Source organism: Anser anser (assembly GCF_964211835.1).
Source record: "Anser anser genome assembly, chromosome: 1".
Taxonomy (NCBI): Eukaryota; Metazoa; Chordata; class Aves; order Anseriformes; family Anatidae; genus Anser; species Anser anser.
In genome coordinates, this window is record NC_139720.1 from 113024807 (window position 1) to 113044459 (window position 19653).

The 19653-nt window shown below is 40.4% G+C and overlaps 2 protein-coding genes across 2 annotated transcripts in view; one reads left to right on the plus strand and one right to left on the minus strand.

Moving 5' to 3' along the window:
• The window catches only part of SON (SON DNA and RNA binding protein), a 38888-nt gene extending 28469 nt beyond the window's left edge, over positions 1 to 10419 (plus strand). Inside the window, exons 9-12 of the mRNA XM_083817675.1 lie at positions 2622 to 2769; positions 7024 to 7092; positions 7176 to 7291; positions 7769 to 10419. Coding sequence (XP_083673801.1) covers positions 2622 to 2769; positions 7024 to 7092; positions 7176 to 7291; positions 7769 to 7927 — 492 coding nt within the window. The 3' untranslated portion in view covers positions 7928 to 10419. The remainder of the gene's footprint in view (positions 1 to 2621; positions 2770 to 7023; positions 7093 to 7175; positions 7292 to 7768) is intronic.
• A 300-nt stretch (positions 10420 to 10719) lies between these two features.
• Positions 10720 to 19649, minus strand: DONSON (DNA replication fork stabilization factor DONSON). The gene is made up of 10 exons (XM_083817860.1): positions 18811 to 19649; positions 18474 to 18554; positions 17137 to 17340; positions 16565 to 16743; positions 16084 to 16262; positions 15874 to 15997; positions 15656 to 15760; positions 15049 to 15247; positions 13533 to 13748; positions 10720 to 13248 (listed from the first exon to the last, which is right to left on the minus strand). The coding sequence occupies exons 1-10, from the start codon at positions 19063 to 19065 to the stop codon at positions 13111 to 13113; spliced, it is 1680 nt and encodes a 559-aa protein (XP_083673986.1). The 5' UTR covers positions 19066 to 19649; the 3' UTR covers positions 10720 to 13110.
• Between the last annotated feature and the right edge of the window lie 4 nt (positions 19650 to 19653).

Consider the following 19653-nt stretch of genomic DNA (forward strand, 5'->3'; position numbering starts at 1 on the left):
ATCTGCAAGGGTACCTGGCTGTTAAGTACTTTTATGGGATGAAAGAAGCCTTTTACAATTTTTAAAACTGAAAAGATACTTATATCTTGCTTCCTTACTCTTGTTATCATTTCTAATATTTTTACATTTTTAAATATCATTAGAAACATGGCACTAATGCCAAGACACTTATACTCCATTAAAGCATGGAGTAAATTTGTTTGTACTGAATTACAAGAAATAAAAGAGGCAAATGGAACATAATTTTACAGGTAACATTAGAGTTTTGTATTTGTTTTCTTATTTAAAATTTTTTGAAGAATATTTTTCCCTACTGCCGTCCTTCTTTGCTTCATTAATAATCTGAATCAAAGTAGGCGTCTTCTAGCTCTCTTCGTATTGGTGCTAGGCTTATTTTGTTTAGCATTTTAACGTGATGCCCAAGTACAACTGTTCTGTAATGAAACAAAACTTAATCATTTCTAAGTCCTTGTTGTCTTGGTTATGCTGTGCATGTTAAAAAATCAGCACAATATTAAAAGAACAAAACAACACAAACTACCTAAGTTATCACATAGGATTGTGAATTCATATACTGGAACAGGTGTGGTTTCGTCTTTTATTTTGATTTTTTTTCTTTAATAAACTGCATTTTGGAATTTAGACCTCCTTATTTCCAATATTTGGAATTTATTCAGGCTCTGATAATTATTGTATAGGAGCTCAGGGCTTTAATTTTCAACTTTGAATATCACTACCTTGATTGTTTTCCTTTTTCTTTATACATTACCCCGACCCTCAAATTGGTACCTTTGCAGGTGTGCTTAGGAAGCTGTGTCACGCTAAAATGACCTCATCAAGAAATGTCACTCTTTTCACTTGTGAACTGAATACACACTGGTGATAATGAAACAGATGCTTATATTGAAAATTCTATCATTGCAAAGCAGGTACAAAAGAGGAATCGGAACCCAGGGTGACATTGACTGGGGTTTGTATCATTCTCGGCATGGTTGCCCTTTTCTTATGAGAGGTTCCTGGAAAAGAGAGGGGAGAATGAAAATGGAAGTAAGTAAAAGCCATTCTAGGTGTATAGATTGAGGCAGTCTGTATCGAGGAAGTGATTGTCTCTGCACACACACACTGCATGATCTGCACCAGTCCAAAAAAAAGTTAAACTGGAGAGGTGGGCTTAACCTCTCTGCTCTTCCATCAGAGCACCCTGTTAGTAAATGCAGCATCCAGTTGCATGATTGATAGGTATTTCCTTCACTGTTTAGTAGGTAAATATTTGGAGAAGTCTTACCACAACCTTCAGGCTTTTTTTTTTTTAATCTTCTTAACACCATGAATAGCGGGGATTACACACATGCGTTACTAGCGTGCATCAGTAGCAAATGTTGAAAAGTTAATCCCCTTAAAAATATATTATCCTTGGTCTCTGCAAAAGTAAGACTTCTGGTTTTATTTACTTACAAATTGGAACCAAGGAACTCTTGTCAGTCTTTGTCCAAATCTCGGAAATGCTTACTTTTGCAAGCACAACTCAAAATTCAGGAGAAAAGGAGAAAAAAAAAAAAAAACAACGTTCTACTAATTTGCTTTGATAGTAAGTAAAATTTCTACAAAAATACTAGGCATTGTATCCTCTAACCTACTATGAGAAATAACTGATGGACTTATCAGTGCCAGTGTGTAAACTTGTATATTTTAAGACAAGCAATTTTTTGCCGTGATGGAAATGATTGACTTACTTACTTGGGTCAGTGGGTGGGGCAGAAGAGAGATGATAGTTCACAGAATAACCTGTGAACTTTCACCCCTCTATATGGAAACTTGTTTCAGGGTCAAATCCTTGTAGCTGCCTTCTTGCCACGGTCAATGCCAGCCCTACTATTCACAACACTGCGGCCATCGAGGCCTAGGTACGTAAACATTTAAGGAGTTTTTAAAGTTCTTTACATCAAAACAGATTTTTAAAATTTCTGTTTATAAGCTTTCAACAGTTAACAGCTATTGTGTTAATGATGATTTGAAAGAATGTGACGACTACTGCTGCTAAACTGTGTGGCTAAGCGCCTTTTTTTCCTTTAAAAAACGAGAGAAAAGAAAAGCCTGTATCTGTTTCATGTGGATTTTCAGTGTAGAACTTGAATGTGCAACTGCTGTGTAATAAAATGGGGAAACTTTTAATGTTTAAAATACGCGTAAACACGATTTGAATGTCATTACTAAATGTGCTTGTATTTTGTTCAATAAATAGGTACACTTGGCACAACTGTTGCCAGTTAAACAGTTAACACTGCCTCCATTCACGAGATGCGAAGAGATGCATTGGAACCAAAGTAGTGTGTTTAAAACTGAACGGTTATCATTTTATTAAGTTCGTACGTCGGAAATGGGTCACTTGCCACTTTTGGATTGTGTTAGGATTTTCTTAAGTTGTTCTTTTTTGGAAATATTGATTTGTGTATTGTGTGTCTGCGTGAATTCTGGTTTATACAGATGTAATAAAGCTAAGGTGTATTTTTCTGAATTGAGTCTGTGAAAGGTTGTTAGAAACATTTTTGGAAGCTCCCACTTACGTTTTAAAATCGCAGTCCTAACTTTAGGATTTGTTTTACTTTTCTTTTTCTGGATAGGATCAGTTCTTAAGAGCAGCCCCTGTAACTGGAGGAATGGGAGCTCAACTGATGAGAAAAATGGGCTGGAGAGAAGGAGAAGGGCTTGGAAAAAACAAAGAAGGCAGTGTCGAGCCTATTATGGTTGATTTTAAGACCGATCGAAAAGGTAAGCACTTCCTTGAATGTTGTATGGCAGTATAAACTTATAAGTTTTTTTGAAGATAGGCAAAGTAACTTTGAAGTAGTAAGCTTTTTCTAGGTTCACCTCCACTGTGAAAATGAACAGGGTGATGTAGATGATTTTGATACTAGTTTTTCAAGGCCTGGATTACTTTCTTAGGTCCTGTCCTTAAGCCTGTGAACTCTTCCAGTTTATTAACTTGCCCTGACCATTGCCTTCTAGTTTAAAAAGGATTTCTTAGTTGCTCTGAAACTAGGGATATGCCTCAGTTGGATGTTTGGAAAAGGCGAGGACAGGGAAATGAGTTGTGGAAAAGCCATTGTGGTTGGTCGGGAGAAAGTGGCTGAAACAGGAATGGGACGGGATGTAAGATGGACTACTTAATCATCTTTAAACTGTGGTGAAGGACAGAGCTGAGTTACGGCTGCCTTTCAGCTGAAGTCCTGACGTGAACGGAGTGTCACACTGATTTTTAGGTCTTCCACATGGATTGTTTGCTTTCTTAGCCATCTGATATAACTGCTTCTCCACTTCCTAGCCTGATCCTGCTACAGCCACCTCTGCTCAACTGCAGTGATGTTTCCCTGCTTGCTTTCAAATGTTGTCTTAGGAACCTTTCCTCTTCATAAAGTCCATGGCCGCAGGTAGAAAACTGTTGCACTAGTCTCATTTGATTCAAGAGAATAAACTTTTTACTTACAGGCTGCTTAAAGTGGCAGCATGATTTATATGGTCATTCATCTTGCCAGCATATTCAGCAAGACTTCGGTATTCAGAGGAGATGTCTATGAAAACTTTCCATCTGAAATACCTATTCAAATTTTAAACGTTTTAAATAAAAGATACAGAATTGTAGTAGTAAAGATTTATCATTTAATTATTCTAATATGCATGTTACCAAAGTAAACAACTTAGCACTGACTGCAGGAAAGCATTCTTATTTGATAGTCTCCTCAATATTAAAAATAAAATGAAAAAAAAAAAAGATGCACCCCAGATTGTTTTTATATTTATATAAAATATATATATATATTTATATATATATAATCTTTAATATGTTACATAGATAACATCTAAAATTAAAGCATAAAATATTTTGAATTATAAAATTATTTCTGTTAACTTCTGTCAATGCCCATAATTAAAGAAGAAAACAAAGCATGTAAGTGGAAATGTGAAACTTGTTGGCGGAGATGCTATTAGTTCTCAGTACAGAGACAGTACTGCTCAGTTGATCAAACTCGGTTAAAGCGTTAATTTATACAATTTGAATATTAAGTGAGAACATGAGAAATCTTGCCCAAGCTAGGAAAATATCTATTGCTTTCTAAATTATAAGGACCTAGTAGTGTAGTACGATTTTACAACCAGAGAAGTGCAACAGTCTCAAAATACAGAACACAATAATACAGACATCTTGGTTTAACATGAACAATGACCAAACTTGCTTTTCAGTTGTTTTTCTTCTGTGCAACTTTTCCATTTAAAGGGGAGAAAAAAAAAAATACTCTGGTGATAGTGGCTGTCAGGAAATTCTCCAAAAAATGTTCTCTTTGTTCCTGTTACTTATTTACTGTGGTCTCTGTAGAATGCTGTGTTGTAGAGTTCTCACTGCTGGTAAGAGTTCCTTCAATTTAGCTTGATTATTTAACAGTCAGAGGGAAGAAATTGAAACCAGAAATTTGAGTAAGCAGCCTGCATAACATAGTGGTGGCTTTTTGTGGTGAGGAGGGAAGAGTTAGCTCCGTACATTATATTGCTTGCTTCTTGTCACATCATAGGAAAGAGGAAGCTATTGCTGCGTATCCTGTGAACCTTTCTACAAACAAAGTAATTCTTGTGATGCACACTTCCATTACAGCTCAAATTTCTGGTTTTAAAAGTGTACCCCTGGATCTTCCATGTGGTTTCAGATATAAATTTCCTTAACGCTTGCAGAATTTTAAATTGAAATTTCAAGGATCAAGCCTGAAGTTCAGAGCCAGGATCAAGTCCTCATTGAGCTGGACATCCTGTAACAGATAGTTTGCTGTCTCTCCTTCAGAAAGCTTATTTCTCAATAAGATGGGGAAGAAATTAGGTGGAGCTAAAAGACATCAGTTCCTGGCACTTGATGGATTCATCTTTAAATACTGATAAGCTTAGTGATGGATGGGTTTTGCTTTATTTTTATCTCTTTTTTATATTTGTTTATTATTTTAATATATCGAATCTTTTATTGTTTTCACAAAAATCTGTTCTGTGTTGATAAAGAATATGCTTGGCTCAAAATTAAGAAATATATTTGTAGGGTGACAGCTTGCATTATGAAGAAGCTTCATGCATTACAAAGAAGGAATTGAGCAGTGATGATACATTCAAGAAACACATCTGAAAAGCTTCATATGCAAGTGCTCTTTAATGCTTAAATGTAAAAAAAGCCAAATTTTCTTAAGTTCTTTGTGGAGGTTTAAAGACTGTTGAAGTGAAGGCTTAGAGAAAAAACACTCAGTACGTGTATATCACTGAAAGTCAGGCTGAGGTTTTAAAGTGGGGTCTGTCAGTCATTAAGAAAGTGACCAGGTTGTTTTAAAAAAACAACCTCCCCCCCCCCCCCCCCCGAAAAAAAGGCAAAAAAAAAAAATCCAACCAACCAATCAAAAACAGAAACCTCCACATTTTTAGAACTTACTCCCAAAATAAAATACTGTTTCTAAATACAGGAACAAGCAGTTTACGGAAGAGTTATTCAGTAGGCTGCACTAAGACATGAACCAAAGGGTTGTCTGCCTGTGTCATAGGTTTCCATTAGGTCCTGTTTTTTTTGGACACTGGTTCAGATCTGTGGTCCTCTGGCAGAATTGAAATTAAAAACCTTCTTGAACATTGCTGTCGGCCAGTAAGTTGGTTGTCTCTGTACGAAGACACTTGGTCCATCAGTTCTGAGTGAAAAGCAGAGCTAATCGGAGTCTGTCACAGCTTTTCTGAGAATCCCTCTTGAGTAGCCAGTGACAAGATGTGGAAAATGAGTGCCAGGGACTTGGAGTGAGGGAGATGCAATATTAATGCATGAGTGATTTAAGAATTGTTTGTTCAGAGGGAACTATTTGGTTATTTTGGATACAAACTTCTTTAACGGAAAACAACAACAAAAACAAACACAATTTTCGTTTTGATATCTATGGGGGTTTAATGCTACTTGAAAAGTCCATATTTAAGAGCTGCATGAATATATAAGGATGAAAATCTAGTAAGGAGGGGAGAATTTTCTTTTAAAGCAAAAACAAAAAGCCAACAAAAAAAAGCTGAAGGAGCAGGAAGAAACTGGAAACAAATGCAGTATCTCCCTGTCTTTATTCACCAAAGCAAGGAACAGAAACAAAAATCGAGGTAAGAAACAAAGTACCGTTGAAGGATTGAAGTCAGAGAAATTCTGAGCCACCAGTCAGGTACTTTGTTCATTTGCAGCTATTTAAGGTAAGGGCAAACTGAATTGAAGCAGACTCGAGTCTTTTCATAAGTATGGTGTGGTTATTGGTATTTGGTACATTTTTGGCAATTGTTATACTTTATCCTTTACTCTTGAAGATTTTAAAAAGAAAAATGTTCAGCTTCTATGTTTCACAGTGGCTTCCACTGAAACTTGTGCTCTGTTTATTACCTTTGGGCCCAGCTGCATGCTTTTCTGCTGTTTTATGTTCAGATGCAATTGAAACCACTACCTGGGCTGTGAACTTGGCCATAAAAGAAATAAAATTTGAATACTCTTAAATAAAGAGAGCACATGTTATAAGAAGACTATTACTTTGATACGGTAAAAGGACATACTGGGTACAGTTTATACTGGTCAATCGAAATACTTCACATGCTTAGCATGTTAAAGGCGAACTGTTAAGATAGTGGATGGCTTTTGGGTTGCACAACAGTGGTAAATACTGAATGAGAAAATGTTTTGAAGTTTCTCTCGTTCAGTGTTTCTCCAAAGAGGGTGCAGAAAACCAGGTGTTTCCTGACTTGCTTAAGACTACTCAAAAGTTTCTGCTAGCTGGCTTGTTAAGAATCTTGCTGGAGCACTTGAAAAAGGACGTTGTCTGTAATATGGAGGGAAAAAAAGTGCTGGATGAAAGGGAAGCTTGGAAGACTTCTGAGAAGACAGTTGTATGATGTCACCATGTTTTGTCTCTCTAATGCTTTACCTAGGAGAATACAGAAATCGTAAGGTGAGAATCATAAATATAACCTTTATCATGTTTTTTCTAGGGCTTGTTGCTGTGGGAGAGAAGGCACAAAAGAGATCTGGACATTACATTGTGATGAAGGATCTTTCAGGTGAGAATCTTACCTTGAAAAACTAATTTAAAATGATAGCTCTGATAGCAGCACTGCAATTTCACATACATTTTATCTTTAAGGTAAACATCCAGTTTCTGCGTTGATGGAGATCTGTAACAAAAGAAGATGGTCACCACCTGAATTTGTGTTGGTGGATGATAGTGGGCCTGATCATCGCAAACACTTCATCTTTAAGGTACGTTTGAATATCCTTGTTTGCTGTTCATTTCTCTATTAAAAGGTGGTATTAAATTTCTTTGTATTTGTGTATTCCAGGCTGGTGCGTGCTCAGCAATGTCTCAGTGCTAAAATTTCAGTCCAGTTTTTGTAAAGGCCAAATCAGATCTCTCAAGCACGTCAAATTGTAAATCCATCAAGAAACTCTGATATCAATCCTCTTGTTAGTAAAATGATTCACTTGCGTGGAATCATAGTCTTGCTTCTTATTTGCAGATGTCATGTTAAGTCTTAATGTTTTAAAGATAGTGAGCAAGGCTGAGTTATTTCTGTCTTATCTTAGAATGTGGTCTTTGTTTTCTCATGTGATATCTTGCATTAATAATTACCATTTGGAAATGATGACGCTCACAGACTAGGAATGAATTATGTCTGCCCCGAAAGAGAAACAAAGAGGCTCTTGGTAACACATCTCTTTTCCCTCTCTCTCAAACAGGTGAGAGTCAATGGAAATGAATATAGGCCCACTTTTGCCAGCCTTAATAAGAAGCATGCTAAAGCCACAGCAGCAACTGCGGCTCTCCAAGCGATGGGACTTGTACCAAAGGAAAGCATGGTTAATACCACCATGTTTAGGAGTGCCTCACACCGCTAGATATTGTTTTTTATATTGACATTATTTCAGATAATTTTACTCTGCACAAAAAATGGTATTTGCCCTGTCATGTTGTAAATACATTGGCAATTCCCACGTTGTAAAAACTGTACAGACACCTTCAGGTTTTTCTTTTGTACCATCAAAATGTATTTAAATCATACTTAGTTTTTGGTATGTTTATATTGTTTACATTAGTGATGTAATTATTTCTTAAATGACTAAATCAGACGACAGACTCTGGAGGCATCAGTAATCTAAACCCTTGTTTTAAAACTCATGCAATTTCTCTTCAATATGGAATGTTAACACTTTCATACTGTTTTGTACTATGCTGCAGTTTTCCCTGGTCTCGGTAAAGCTACTCTCGCACTTTTGCCTACAGCTGGTAAAAGGCCACGCAGCTTACCTTAGTCTAGTCAAGGCTGGCGTGTACTGCTGGACAGATACTGGGCCAGTACTGTTACCCCTGTGAGAAAGCAAGCAGTGGTAGCCCTGTTGTACAGTGTTAATTAACACTGCGGCTTCTCTTGGAGTTTTGGTTGGGGGTTCAACTCAGTGGTGCACTGCAACTGGCCATGCAGCCCATACTCTAGGACACGCGATTAGGCAAAAGACTTGCTTAAAAAGGGATGGCAGAAAGTCCAGCAATGGAACCGATGAGACTTTGCGATTTAAAAGTGACTCTCCCTGCATGTTCTGAGAAGGGAGATAACGGAGTTGTCTATTCCAAACAAATTAACACACTGCCTGATGTTGATTGTATGGATTTGTGGTTAATGTGAATTTTAAAGTCTAACAAATCTACAACTGGATTGGGGGGAGGGAGGGGATAGAATGATGCTTAAATTGTTGTACCCAACTTGGTCAATAAAGCAGCACAAGTTCATAATCTTAATCACTGGTCAGTAAACAGTAATTAAAATCTATGCCAAAAGAACTTTGTGAAGAAATGCACAGTATAAAATTACCCTTTATGAGGAGTAGCGACAGCTGTTAGGGTTGCGGAATCTGTTTAGTCATTTTCAGTTGCTTTAGACTATTACCAAACTAAGTCCTTGGGCTGACATTTTCCGTAATGGTACTCTGCCCTCAAGGAGACAACCTGATCCAGAGTTTTGGCAGTTTGATAAGGGAAAGGATGTAGAAGGCTTTTCCTTTTATTTTTTCCCCTCTTAATTTAAGAAGTATTAGTTCTTTAGCTATGTGCACTTTGAATTGGAAAGGGCATTGCACACGTTTTGCCAGATCTGTCTGTGTTATGAGCAGACTGCCAGGACTTATGTATGGATTGTAGTGGTTCAGGTGCTTATTTCCGAAAAGTCTTTGAGGTCTTTGTGTATTACATCTACTGACCAGAGCTTCATCGGGGACAGGAACAAAATATATTTGTATGCAGTAAGACTGTGCTCAGGCCTAAAGTGAATGACCTTTGCAATGGCAGTAGGATCTTGGGGGTGAAGAATAACTAGTAGCTCTTCTTCTTCCACAAAGTAAGTTATTTGTGTGTATTCTCTCAACTGTTACTGAATGAGGTCTCTTTCTTTGCCCTAAATGAACAAGTACCAGTGTCTCATTTTGCATACAGCAGAGAAAAGGTACTGGGTTCTCTACCACACACCCAAGAAATAAAACTCCTTATTAGTCTATCAAAGCACTCTAGAAATGCCTAAGTTTTTTGTGGACGTAGTTGTCTCTAATTAAAGTTTTTCCCTTCGGCTTCTCACCTTCAGTCTCTGTGTAAAATTGTTTGAAGATCTCCTTGCCTCATTTGCTTGAACTAGTTGTAAGGTGTGTATTAAAAAAAAAAAAAAACTAAAAGGGATGGTACAGCAACGGGAAGGCCTACTCTGGGAGAACTGGGCGTTGTAGCCATCTTAGCTGAAGTCTGGCTCTTTGATGTCTGACTCAAAGCAATTAACTCAGGATGTGGGAGGCAGCTCCTGATCAGGCTTTTGTTTAAATGTCTGCTTTGATACAGCTGGAACATCAGCGATGTTGATCATTCTCTTCGGTTTATGGTGTCCATGTAAGCACTGGTTTCACAGCTGTTCAGTATCAAATCTGGAACATAACCTCTTGTACTTGTTAATTCTGTTCTTTTTTGGTCTGTGTTCTCCATGTATAATGTAGACATACATGTTATCCTACAGCAACGAGGAACAGATGAATTCAGTCCCATAGAAGACTACATTTAAGAAGTAACTGTTTAGGCAAATTCTGGATTTCATGCCTTAAAGACATGGTACTGTATGTAGATTTAACCTTTGATTTTCAGGAAGACTTTAAAAGAAATTAAGGTGTGTAATACCTTAATTATGACAGTGCTTGACTTTGAGGTTTCTGTTTTAGTTCCATTCCTGTTTAGAATGATATATGAATTTAAAGCTAGTGCAGAGATGTGCTTCTGTTAAGTTTGTAAATTTGCTTTGAGTGTCCTTCGCATGCAGGAATAGACAAGTAGTCATATATTAAAGAGAACAACTAGGAAACACTCTCTCGGGACCTGTTTATTTATGCAGCACTTTGGCTGTCTCAAGGGTGAATAGTCTGTGACTCCTGCTAGTGGACGACATGATCTGTTTGCCTGTTGGATTTCCTTTTGTTGCAGAACTTTTCTGAGGAGTGATCTCACTGAAAGTGCTTCTGACCTTCCTGTGGTGAGGAGCATTTTGAAACAGGTGCCCGAGAACTTGTAGCAAGCTTCCACCAGAACAAATTCTTGGCAGTCTGTTAATTTATAGTGTTCAAATAGGTTGGGTTGGAGAGGTAGGAAGGTGAAGTTCCTATGCCTTGGGAAATTTGAAACTGCCTCTTAAAGAGCAAAAACTGCATAATGTCTTCGTCAACTGCTACAGCCTTGTTCTCTTAAACAAGTCATAGCTGTAATGAAAATTCACCCATTTGGACAGGTTAAATAATAATAAAAAAATGACTCTGTTAGTGTTGGAATAATGCTAGTATGTACTGAAAATACATACTTAAATTGGAAGAACAGCAGACTGGGTAGTGTAATGCTGTAGCTCTTACAGGAAAAATTAATGGGAGCCAAGCACACCTCAAGGCCGGCACACTTAACCACAGAGTTATAAGCAATGACAATATGCTTCTGAAATCAGAGGCAAAGCTATGACTTACAACCAACGTAGTTTATAGTACAAGGAGGAGCCACAGCTGCAGGTAATGGTCCAAAGCAAGCGATAAAGAATTTGCTGGTAAATGTTCTGACATCACTCTGCTAGCCTAGAACGTAATTGTTATTTAACAAAGCTAAATTCATACTGGAATGAGTACAATTTAGTAACTGCCAGCTATTAATTGCTGTTAGTTTATCTCCAGAAGTCTGACGTGCTGGATGTGAAAATACAAGCTGAAATTACCAGTAATTGTAGCATTCCTAAAAACAGACAATCTGAAGTCCACATACCAAAATCGTTATCGGCTTGAGTAATTACAAGTGTTTTTCTATAAAGGCAGCCACAGAATGGTTTTACTGTATTATGTTCAGTAACTTGTTTTATACACAAGCTGCTGTTGATGACTGGCGGTGGACTAAAAAATGTGTTTACAGCAGACTGCAAAGCCCTAGAGCAGAGCTAATGGTGAGGGAGGCAGACTAAAAAGGTATTGGAGTAACTGCGTTTATCTTAACGTGACTGCAAGTGACAGTGTTAACACACCAGCAACTTCAGAAACACGGTCTCCTGGTATTCCCTGTGATGCTATGAACACTGAATTTTTCACTAGTGGTATTTGGTATGAATTAGTAATTTACTTTGACTAGTCTTCACATTTTTCCCTAAATCAGATTGTGCTACATGAACCCCACCAAAAATAGAGTATTTTTTTTAGTGTTATCATTTAAAATTCTAAGCTGCCCTTTTCTGTCATAAGATAGACTTCTATTCAGTTTTATCTAGGTTTCCAGATGTCTTGTCCATTAGACTGTCAGTGTCATGGTAGTTACTGTGAAATAACAATGTAAACGTAAACTATTGAAGTGTAATTGTATACACATGCTGTACTCTGGGTAGTCAAGTGGTGTAGGTACAAAATAACTTGGGGGAGGGCAAGGTTTCGTCACACCTCACCCTGCAGCCATTTGCTGGCAGACCCAGCTTTCCCCAAGTCTAATGTCACTGCTTCAGAACCGTGACATTGAGGTGAACAGGACTCCACTGTGGTAAAGATGAGAGTAGCATGACCACAAGCATTGCTTTTTCTGTGCAAAATACCAGTAGAATTAGAACTCTTGCTTTGAGTGTACAAGCATGACAGTATTCTGCATATACCGCTCTTCAGATTTAGTACTTGTTGCTGCAGCAATCTGCTCACCTGATACCTGGGTGATAAATGGCATTTTACACGTGTCCAGAATACCAGCTTTGACTGCACCTCAGTGTAACACTGCATTAAACCCAGGTAATCGACTCCTGCTATTGCTCTGAACAGTCACAGCGGCATCCTGCTGCCGCTCGTTTTCTCTGCTTCCATCAGGTGGCATAACTGTGTTGTGTTGCTCCAACTCAACCTGATTCATGTTACATTATACAAACTGCCTGTTAAAAACGTCTCATTTCAGCATAAGTAGATATGGGAATACTGGATGGTTTTGCCAGCAGTCCTAGCCTTTTAATCTGATTCAGACGCAGCTGGAACGCTGTGTTTGTGTCCATTTGACTTTTGTCTTCTGGAGTTCTGAGGTTACTCTTAAACCAAGAGGCGCAACATACTGAGGTTTAGCTATCATGCTCCTGGCAAGGTGCTTTAAGCAGGCTCAGAAGGAAGGCGTATGTTGAAAATTCCACCCCTCAGGAGTGGGTTACAGGTTACTGCACAGAGCAGCAGCAGAAATTCTGTGTTTCAGAACAGAATGTACGTGCACATGAAGAGAACAGGCCTTCCAGCCTGAATTCAGAGCACACAAGAAAACTGTTTTATAAAATTTTATTTTAAAAAAAGCTTCCTAAAATACAAAAGGAGATGTCCAAAGCCTTTTGCTTAATTTCCTTTGAAAGTCCTTCCAAGCGTTTATGATGGGTGATGTGCAATATTGTCTGTGATGTTCACCTAGGTTACGTCCCTCCTAGTACCGCATAGGTGCTGCCTGTGTAGACCTGAACGAAATACAGCAACTGCACCCTAGCGAGCTTTCTGGTCCATGAACCTGAAGTAACGTATACCTAGGACTTCCAGGTGTATGCGTAATCCTTCAGTTCTAGAAATCGGATGGAAGATTTTCCCAGCGTTGGCAGTTGACTCAGCTGATCCAAAGTTTTAGAATGCAGTCCACACTTAGGAAGGTCTTTGCATACGGTTTCCTGAAGAAGTTCGCAAGAAGAGAAACATGTAAACATACCCATTTGAAATGCCTGTAGTCTTAAGTGTTCATTTATGTACCTCTGGGGAACTCCCCCAAAAAGCTAGTTTTCTGATGATGCCATTTCTGAGGGAATAACAAGCCGCAGGGACTGCCGGGGGCGATCACAAGCAATTGGGTATAGACCCATGTATTTAGGAAAAGTCGTGTGTCACTCAGCACCCTATGGTTTGTAATAAAGGTGCTATTCCTAACAGGAAAGATGGTCTCTTCTAGTTTACTTACCTTATTTAGGGCAGTGCTTGCATTATCAAGACTAGTGTTAAACACAGCTGTTGGCTCATGGGTGTAGAGTACTGCAGAGAATGCTCCCCTCTGCGCGGCTTTCAGCAGCGTGGTCAATGAATGGAGGGAGTGGGGCATGACAGGGCCGATGATCTCCAAGCTGAAGACGTCTTCATATGCCAGATGAACCCTGGCTTTTGCGTTTATGCTTCGAGCCTGAAGACAAAACCACAATAGGATTAGTTTTTGACACACCAAATCAAGTCCTAATTTTCATTTCACAGAATCGTCTAGGTTGGAAGAGACCTCCAAGATCACAGAGTCCAACCTCTGACCTATCACTAACAAGTCCTCCACTAAACCACATCCCTAAGGGCTACATCTAAACGTCTTTTAAAGACCTCCAGGGATGGTGACTCAACCACCTCCCTGGGCAGCCCATTCCAATGCCTAACAACCCTTTCGGTAAAGAAGTTCTTCCTAACATCCAACCTAAACCTCCCCTGGTGCAACTTCAGCCCATTCCCCCTCGTCCTGTCACCAGGCACGTGGGAGAATAGACCAACCCCCACCTCGCTACAGCCTCCTTTAAGGTACCTATAGAGAGCGATAAGGTCGCCCCTGAGCCTCCTCTTCTCCAGGCTGAACAAGCCCAGCTCCCTCAGCCGCTCCTCGTAAGACTTGTTCTCCAGACCCCTCACCAGCTTCGTCGCCCTTCTCTGGACTCACTCAAGCACCTCCATGTCCTTCCTGTAGTGAGGGGCCCAAAACTGAACACAGTACTCGAGGTGCGGCCTCACCAGAGCCGAGTACAGGGGGACAATCACGTCCCTAGCCCTGCTGGCCACGCTGCTTCTTATACAGGTCAGGATGCTGTTGGCCTTCTTGGCCACCCGAGCACACTGCTGGCTCATATTCAGCTGACTATCAACCTTTTATTTAACCAACTATTTACCTTAATACTGCAGTGCCACAGCCCTATTAAAACCTCAGAATATTTTTAACTCTTGTCAACTTACTGTTCAATACATATATACGAGTATCACGGTGGTTCTGCCTCTGTAACAACTCGTAAGATGTACCAACTATGATACACTGGAGCGTTGCACAGTATTGGGCACATTAACTGCAGAAGAACTTTGATAGACACCATATGAACAGCTTCTCTGGTGGCAGAGGACTGAAACCCACATTAGTAGCATAACTGTTAGTATCCACCACCTCCTTAAAGCAGGTGAATCTTTTAAGAACCACTTTACTACCTGGGAAGTCTACTTAACCTCAAGCTACCAGGGTAGATAAAAACACTGGGATTTCAGTTTAGTGGCACAGATTTTGGGGATAAAGATGATTTTGGAGGCAGTCCATATTGCAGTCAAAATGCTGACTCAGGCTACAGCAACAAAAATTACTGTTGCACCTGAAGGAAATACAGTGACTATACAAAGACAGTGATCAGTCTGAGTGAAGAAACAACTTTTCACTATGGGAAAATAGGGACTGCGGTATTACTTACTTTGAGTGTTTGCATTGTTCCACCTCGGAAAGCAATGGGGGACAACAAAGTTGGTGGAAGCCCTGCCTGTGGACCTGCAATAGCCACTAGACTCTTGCAGTTTATCAGGAAGTTCAGTAAAGTGAACGTGTTTGTTCCTTTCACCAATGCGAGGGATTCAGGTTTGTGATCCATCTGCACTTCATGCTTCTCCTTCTGACTGAATTGATTGGAGTCAAAGGAAAAACATCAGAAGATGAAAAGCATCAACGCACCCGAAACCTGACTTCTGATTTCATTATTAAAGCTGTGAGATAAGAAGTATTTTCAGGTCCGATGTCTTAACAGCTGGCAAAACATATTTAGTAAATATCTATGAAGTCAGCAACTCCTAGTTTTACTATGAATTTCTCCTCAAAGCAAACATAAAAACATAAGCATCTTAGTTTAAATCAGGAGTCTGCTTTTGAAGGGAGTCCCCGGATTGTTGCCACTTATGGTGCATTGGTGCGGGGCAGTCTCAGGAAGTTGAGACAAGATTTCTCTTTTATAAAACTTAAATCTATACTACAAAAATTCCTGCAGGGTTTTCCTGAGCAATACATTGCGACATGCAAAGAAAGGATACAGTTTAATAGAGATCGCATCTGGTTTTTTAACCTTATCTCGGACTCCCATCTCCTCAAGCCAAGAGAAACTTTCATCATCATCATCATCACTTGTAGCAGGTTCCCTGAGAAAACCAGAATCAGTTTTAGGAAGACAATACTTTCTGTGAACATTTTCCAAATGGCACGTGCAGGATCCTAGAAGCGCCTTTGAATTCTACTGTTTTATAAGACTTACTCTCCTTCCTCAGGGCTTTTGCTCACTCCAGGGCTTTTAGCAGCTTCTGCTTCCAAATTCACTTCAGAGTTTTTCTGTTTTCTGGTTCTACTTTCTTCTACCAAAGGTAAGGAAAACTCTATGCCTTGAACAGAGGAGGAAAGAAAGCAATGAATGGTTTTGTAACGCGCAACCAATGCAATTTATTGGTAAGGAGTGGTTTCACCTTACCTTCATTTCTCATGGCTTCCCTTAAACCTCTGGTTGTGGGAGAAATCATGGCTGTGATAACATCACTTCCTGCAAGACCGGCTGCACGGAACAGGACGGTGAACTGGTAGGTGCATACATAGAAGTAGGGACATAGCTTGGCTTTGAGCAGGTTATACAGAGAGGTAAAGCTGACAGACCTGCAAATTAGAATAAAACAATAAATGAAGCATTGAAGACAACCTGCTAACAGGATTTATAGAATTCTATCCAAATCAGCAACTATGGTTGGAGAGGGACATTTAACACAAGGAGGTATCTGTGGTCTTAAATGTGTTTCCTTAACTTGGTCCTCAAAAATAATAAGCATTCCAGCTAAAGCAAAAACAGCAACAACAACAAAAAAACAACCCACCAACCAAAAGCATTTTCATAAAGAGAACCGATTAAAATCCCAACATCTTAATCTTACTAAATACAGGAATTCTTTGGTTCCACGTACCATTCGCTCATTAGCGCTTGTTGCAAGGCATCATCCTGTGACCACGGACAGGCCTTTCCAGCTATTTTCCTGTCTGCTCCAATACGAGGGAACAGCTGCAGCCAGGGCAGCGATGGGTGAAGCCAGTAAACGAGACTTTGCTGAAAGGCACAACGCAGTTCTGTTGACAGTTTTGGTTCCTAGATTACAAAAAGAATTTCATGAGGACAGCAAAACTTTACTTAATGCAACACTGCAACAGATGAATTAAAAAACAAACAAACTACACTAGATACTAAAAAGAAATTCCCAGTCTTATGAATAAGCCAGAGTGAAAATGGACAGTAACTGGAAACTGCACCATAGTTGAAACTGAATGACCACTCCCTTATCGCTGTTTGCCGCTGGTTATATTTTGGGGTACAAACAGTGGACGGAATTAGATTAGTAGTTTAAATGAACCTTGTTCTTAATGCAAATAAGATCAATACAAAACACAACCAACCTTCACTGCCAGCACTTCCATGAAACATGCAAAGGTACATTCTCCTTTATAAAGCAGGAGCTTCAAGCTCCCTCTGAATTATTATTACCTGTACGCTCTGTGGCAAGTTTGTTTCTGCTGCTCTACAATGCTGAGCAAATCCTTGAGCTTCCTCTTGTGCTTTTAAATGCTCTGCCCAGGTAAAAGGTTGAGAAGACATAAAGAGAAGTCGTGTTTTAATACTCCAGTCTGCAGGAAATTCATGTCTTGGTGAGGTGGGAACATCGGGGGTAAGAGCAGGTAAATGAAGGTCCTTACAAAACAAAAATAGTATCAATTAACCCAAGGAAAATAAAATTAAAAAAAAAAACAAAACTACCTGTTTATTTTTTCATATGGTTAGGTTTCTTCCCATGTTGATTTAATACACGTTTCCTGACAGGCAGACCAGATCATGGTCTAGACAAGACTACAGCTATTACATGTAACTTTTGAAGTTCAGTAGCCTTTAAAAACACATGGCAAACCTGTCATTTCCTGAAAGTTTCTGTCCAATTCAGTGTAACAGCAAAAGTACCTAGCTCATTTTGATCCTAAGGAAGTACTTGCACTACATTAAGGGCACACACTTATTAAAAAGTAGTTTTACAGACGGATTTTCTAGATTCCAAGCTATACAGTTTGACTTTTCATAAGGTAACCAAAGTCATGGTTTATATTCAACTGATTATTTTTAAGTCAGTAACAAATTCTAACAACAATACTGCATTGTATTGTTTACAAAAAAACCATGGTTTTTGTTCATAGCAGTCTTTCCAGATATAAAAAAAAAAAAGAACCTTAGTAAGAACCTTAGTCTAACAACAGCCTTTCATTTAGTCCTCTCTTGGTGACTGTAGCATCAGATGCTTCCTCAAGGATTAAAAAAAAAGTGCTGGAGAGTTCCAGGGCAGTTTGTTCTCTTTGAGAGGTCATTTTTCTATCCTACTATGTTAGTTTGAACTTAAGTTTCTGAACCTATCAAAGCATCAGACATCATCTGCTTGCAACTCTTCCAAGGACCATTTTTCAGGTGTTCTTTCTCCTACAAGCCTGGTGAAGCAGTGCGTGTTCCCCTTCTGCAGCTGCTTAAGAACATCCTTACCTCAACAAAATTAAAACCTAAGAAAGAGGTGGATTATGGTAAATATACTAATCAAACTGGAAAAAGAAAGCAACCTCTGTCAGCTACAACAACAGTAACAGTGTCAGGAAGAAGGCTGGCTTTTAAAACAATGTCAGCTTAAAGTAAACTTCAAGGCAATTTAAGGAATTGTCTTGAACGCTGACATTTTAGTACATCTTAGATGAGGATGAACCAATTCTAAATTAAATAGCTTAGGCTTCTCTGTGAATTAAGAGCAGCTGGAATTGTTTCAGAAACATTACACGAAGGAAGCTTCGTACATCGGCTAACGTGAGGCTGTTGGTTCCTTCAGAGCGCTCCGCGTTCCTGGTGGGCTTATCTTCGTGAACAGACTCCAAGAACTGAAGGAAAAAAGAGCGTAAGATGCAGAACAGCGTATGAACCACGGTAATATTTTTAAAAAACGAGCCTCGCAGAGAAATGTCAGTAGATGCTAAGCGCACACACGCTGTAGGGACGTTTACAGAGCAGTTTAGGGGGGACCCATCCTCGAGGCCGCCCCAGACCCAGGCTCTCCCCTTCCCGCGGGGCACAGCCCCGTCTCCCCTCAGGCTCCGGCGGCCCCGTCAGGGCGGAGGGGAGCCCCGCGGTCCCTACCTGCCAGAAGGGCGCTGCCGAGGGCGGCCCTCCCGCCGGCCACGGCTCCCGCTGCGGCTGCCGGCCCCGCGGCGCGTTGTCGAGGCTGGAGAAGGGGTTGCGGCGGGCGGGCGCCGAGGGGACCCGCGGAGCCGCGCCGCAGGGCTGGGGGTCGGCGGGGGGCTCGCTCCTCCGCGGCCGTTTGCGCTTCAGCCGCAGCGTGGCCGGCGGCTTCTTGAAGCCCGGCGAGTAGCCGGGCACGGCGGAGTCGGCCATGGCCCGGCGGGAGCCGCTGTCGCGGCTTGGCGCGCAGAGGGGCGAGCTCCGCCCCGGGGCGGCGCTGAGGGAAAGGCGGCGGCCGCCATTTTGTCCGGCCCCTGGGGGGCGCTGAGGGGGTTGCGCGGGGTGAGCTCGCCTCGCCGGCCCCCGGGACGAGGGTCGTTGCCCACTCGCTGGGAAAAAGAACAGTTTAGCTGTTAATAAATAAATAAACAAACAAATAAATATTTATTCCAAGAAGCGAGGGAGTTGCACAGCCTGAAGGGCTGTCTACTGTCAGGCATCAAGGAAATCGCTACATGACAGCAGTCAGAGAGATGTTACCCACCTGGGGAAAACAGAACAAAACAAAACAAAAACACATCACCCGTGCAAATACTGGGACATGATCACCATTGGGTAACATGGGGGAGTAGGTGCAGACACTGTGCCTGTTTGGGGCAGAGAGCTGGGTTTGCCCATCAACACTAGCTAGGGCCCACCCCTGGAGTTTTCTGCTTCAGAGAGGGACTGAAAGGCACCCACCACCACAAAAATTGCCAAAGCACAGATATATTTACTTCATAACCTGATCTAGCTGAAAGA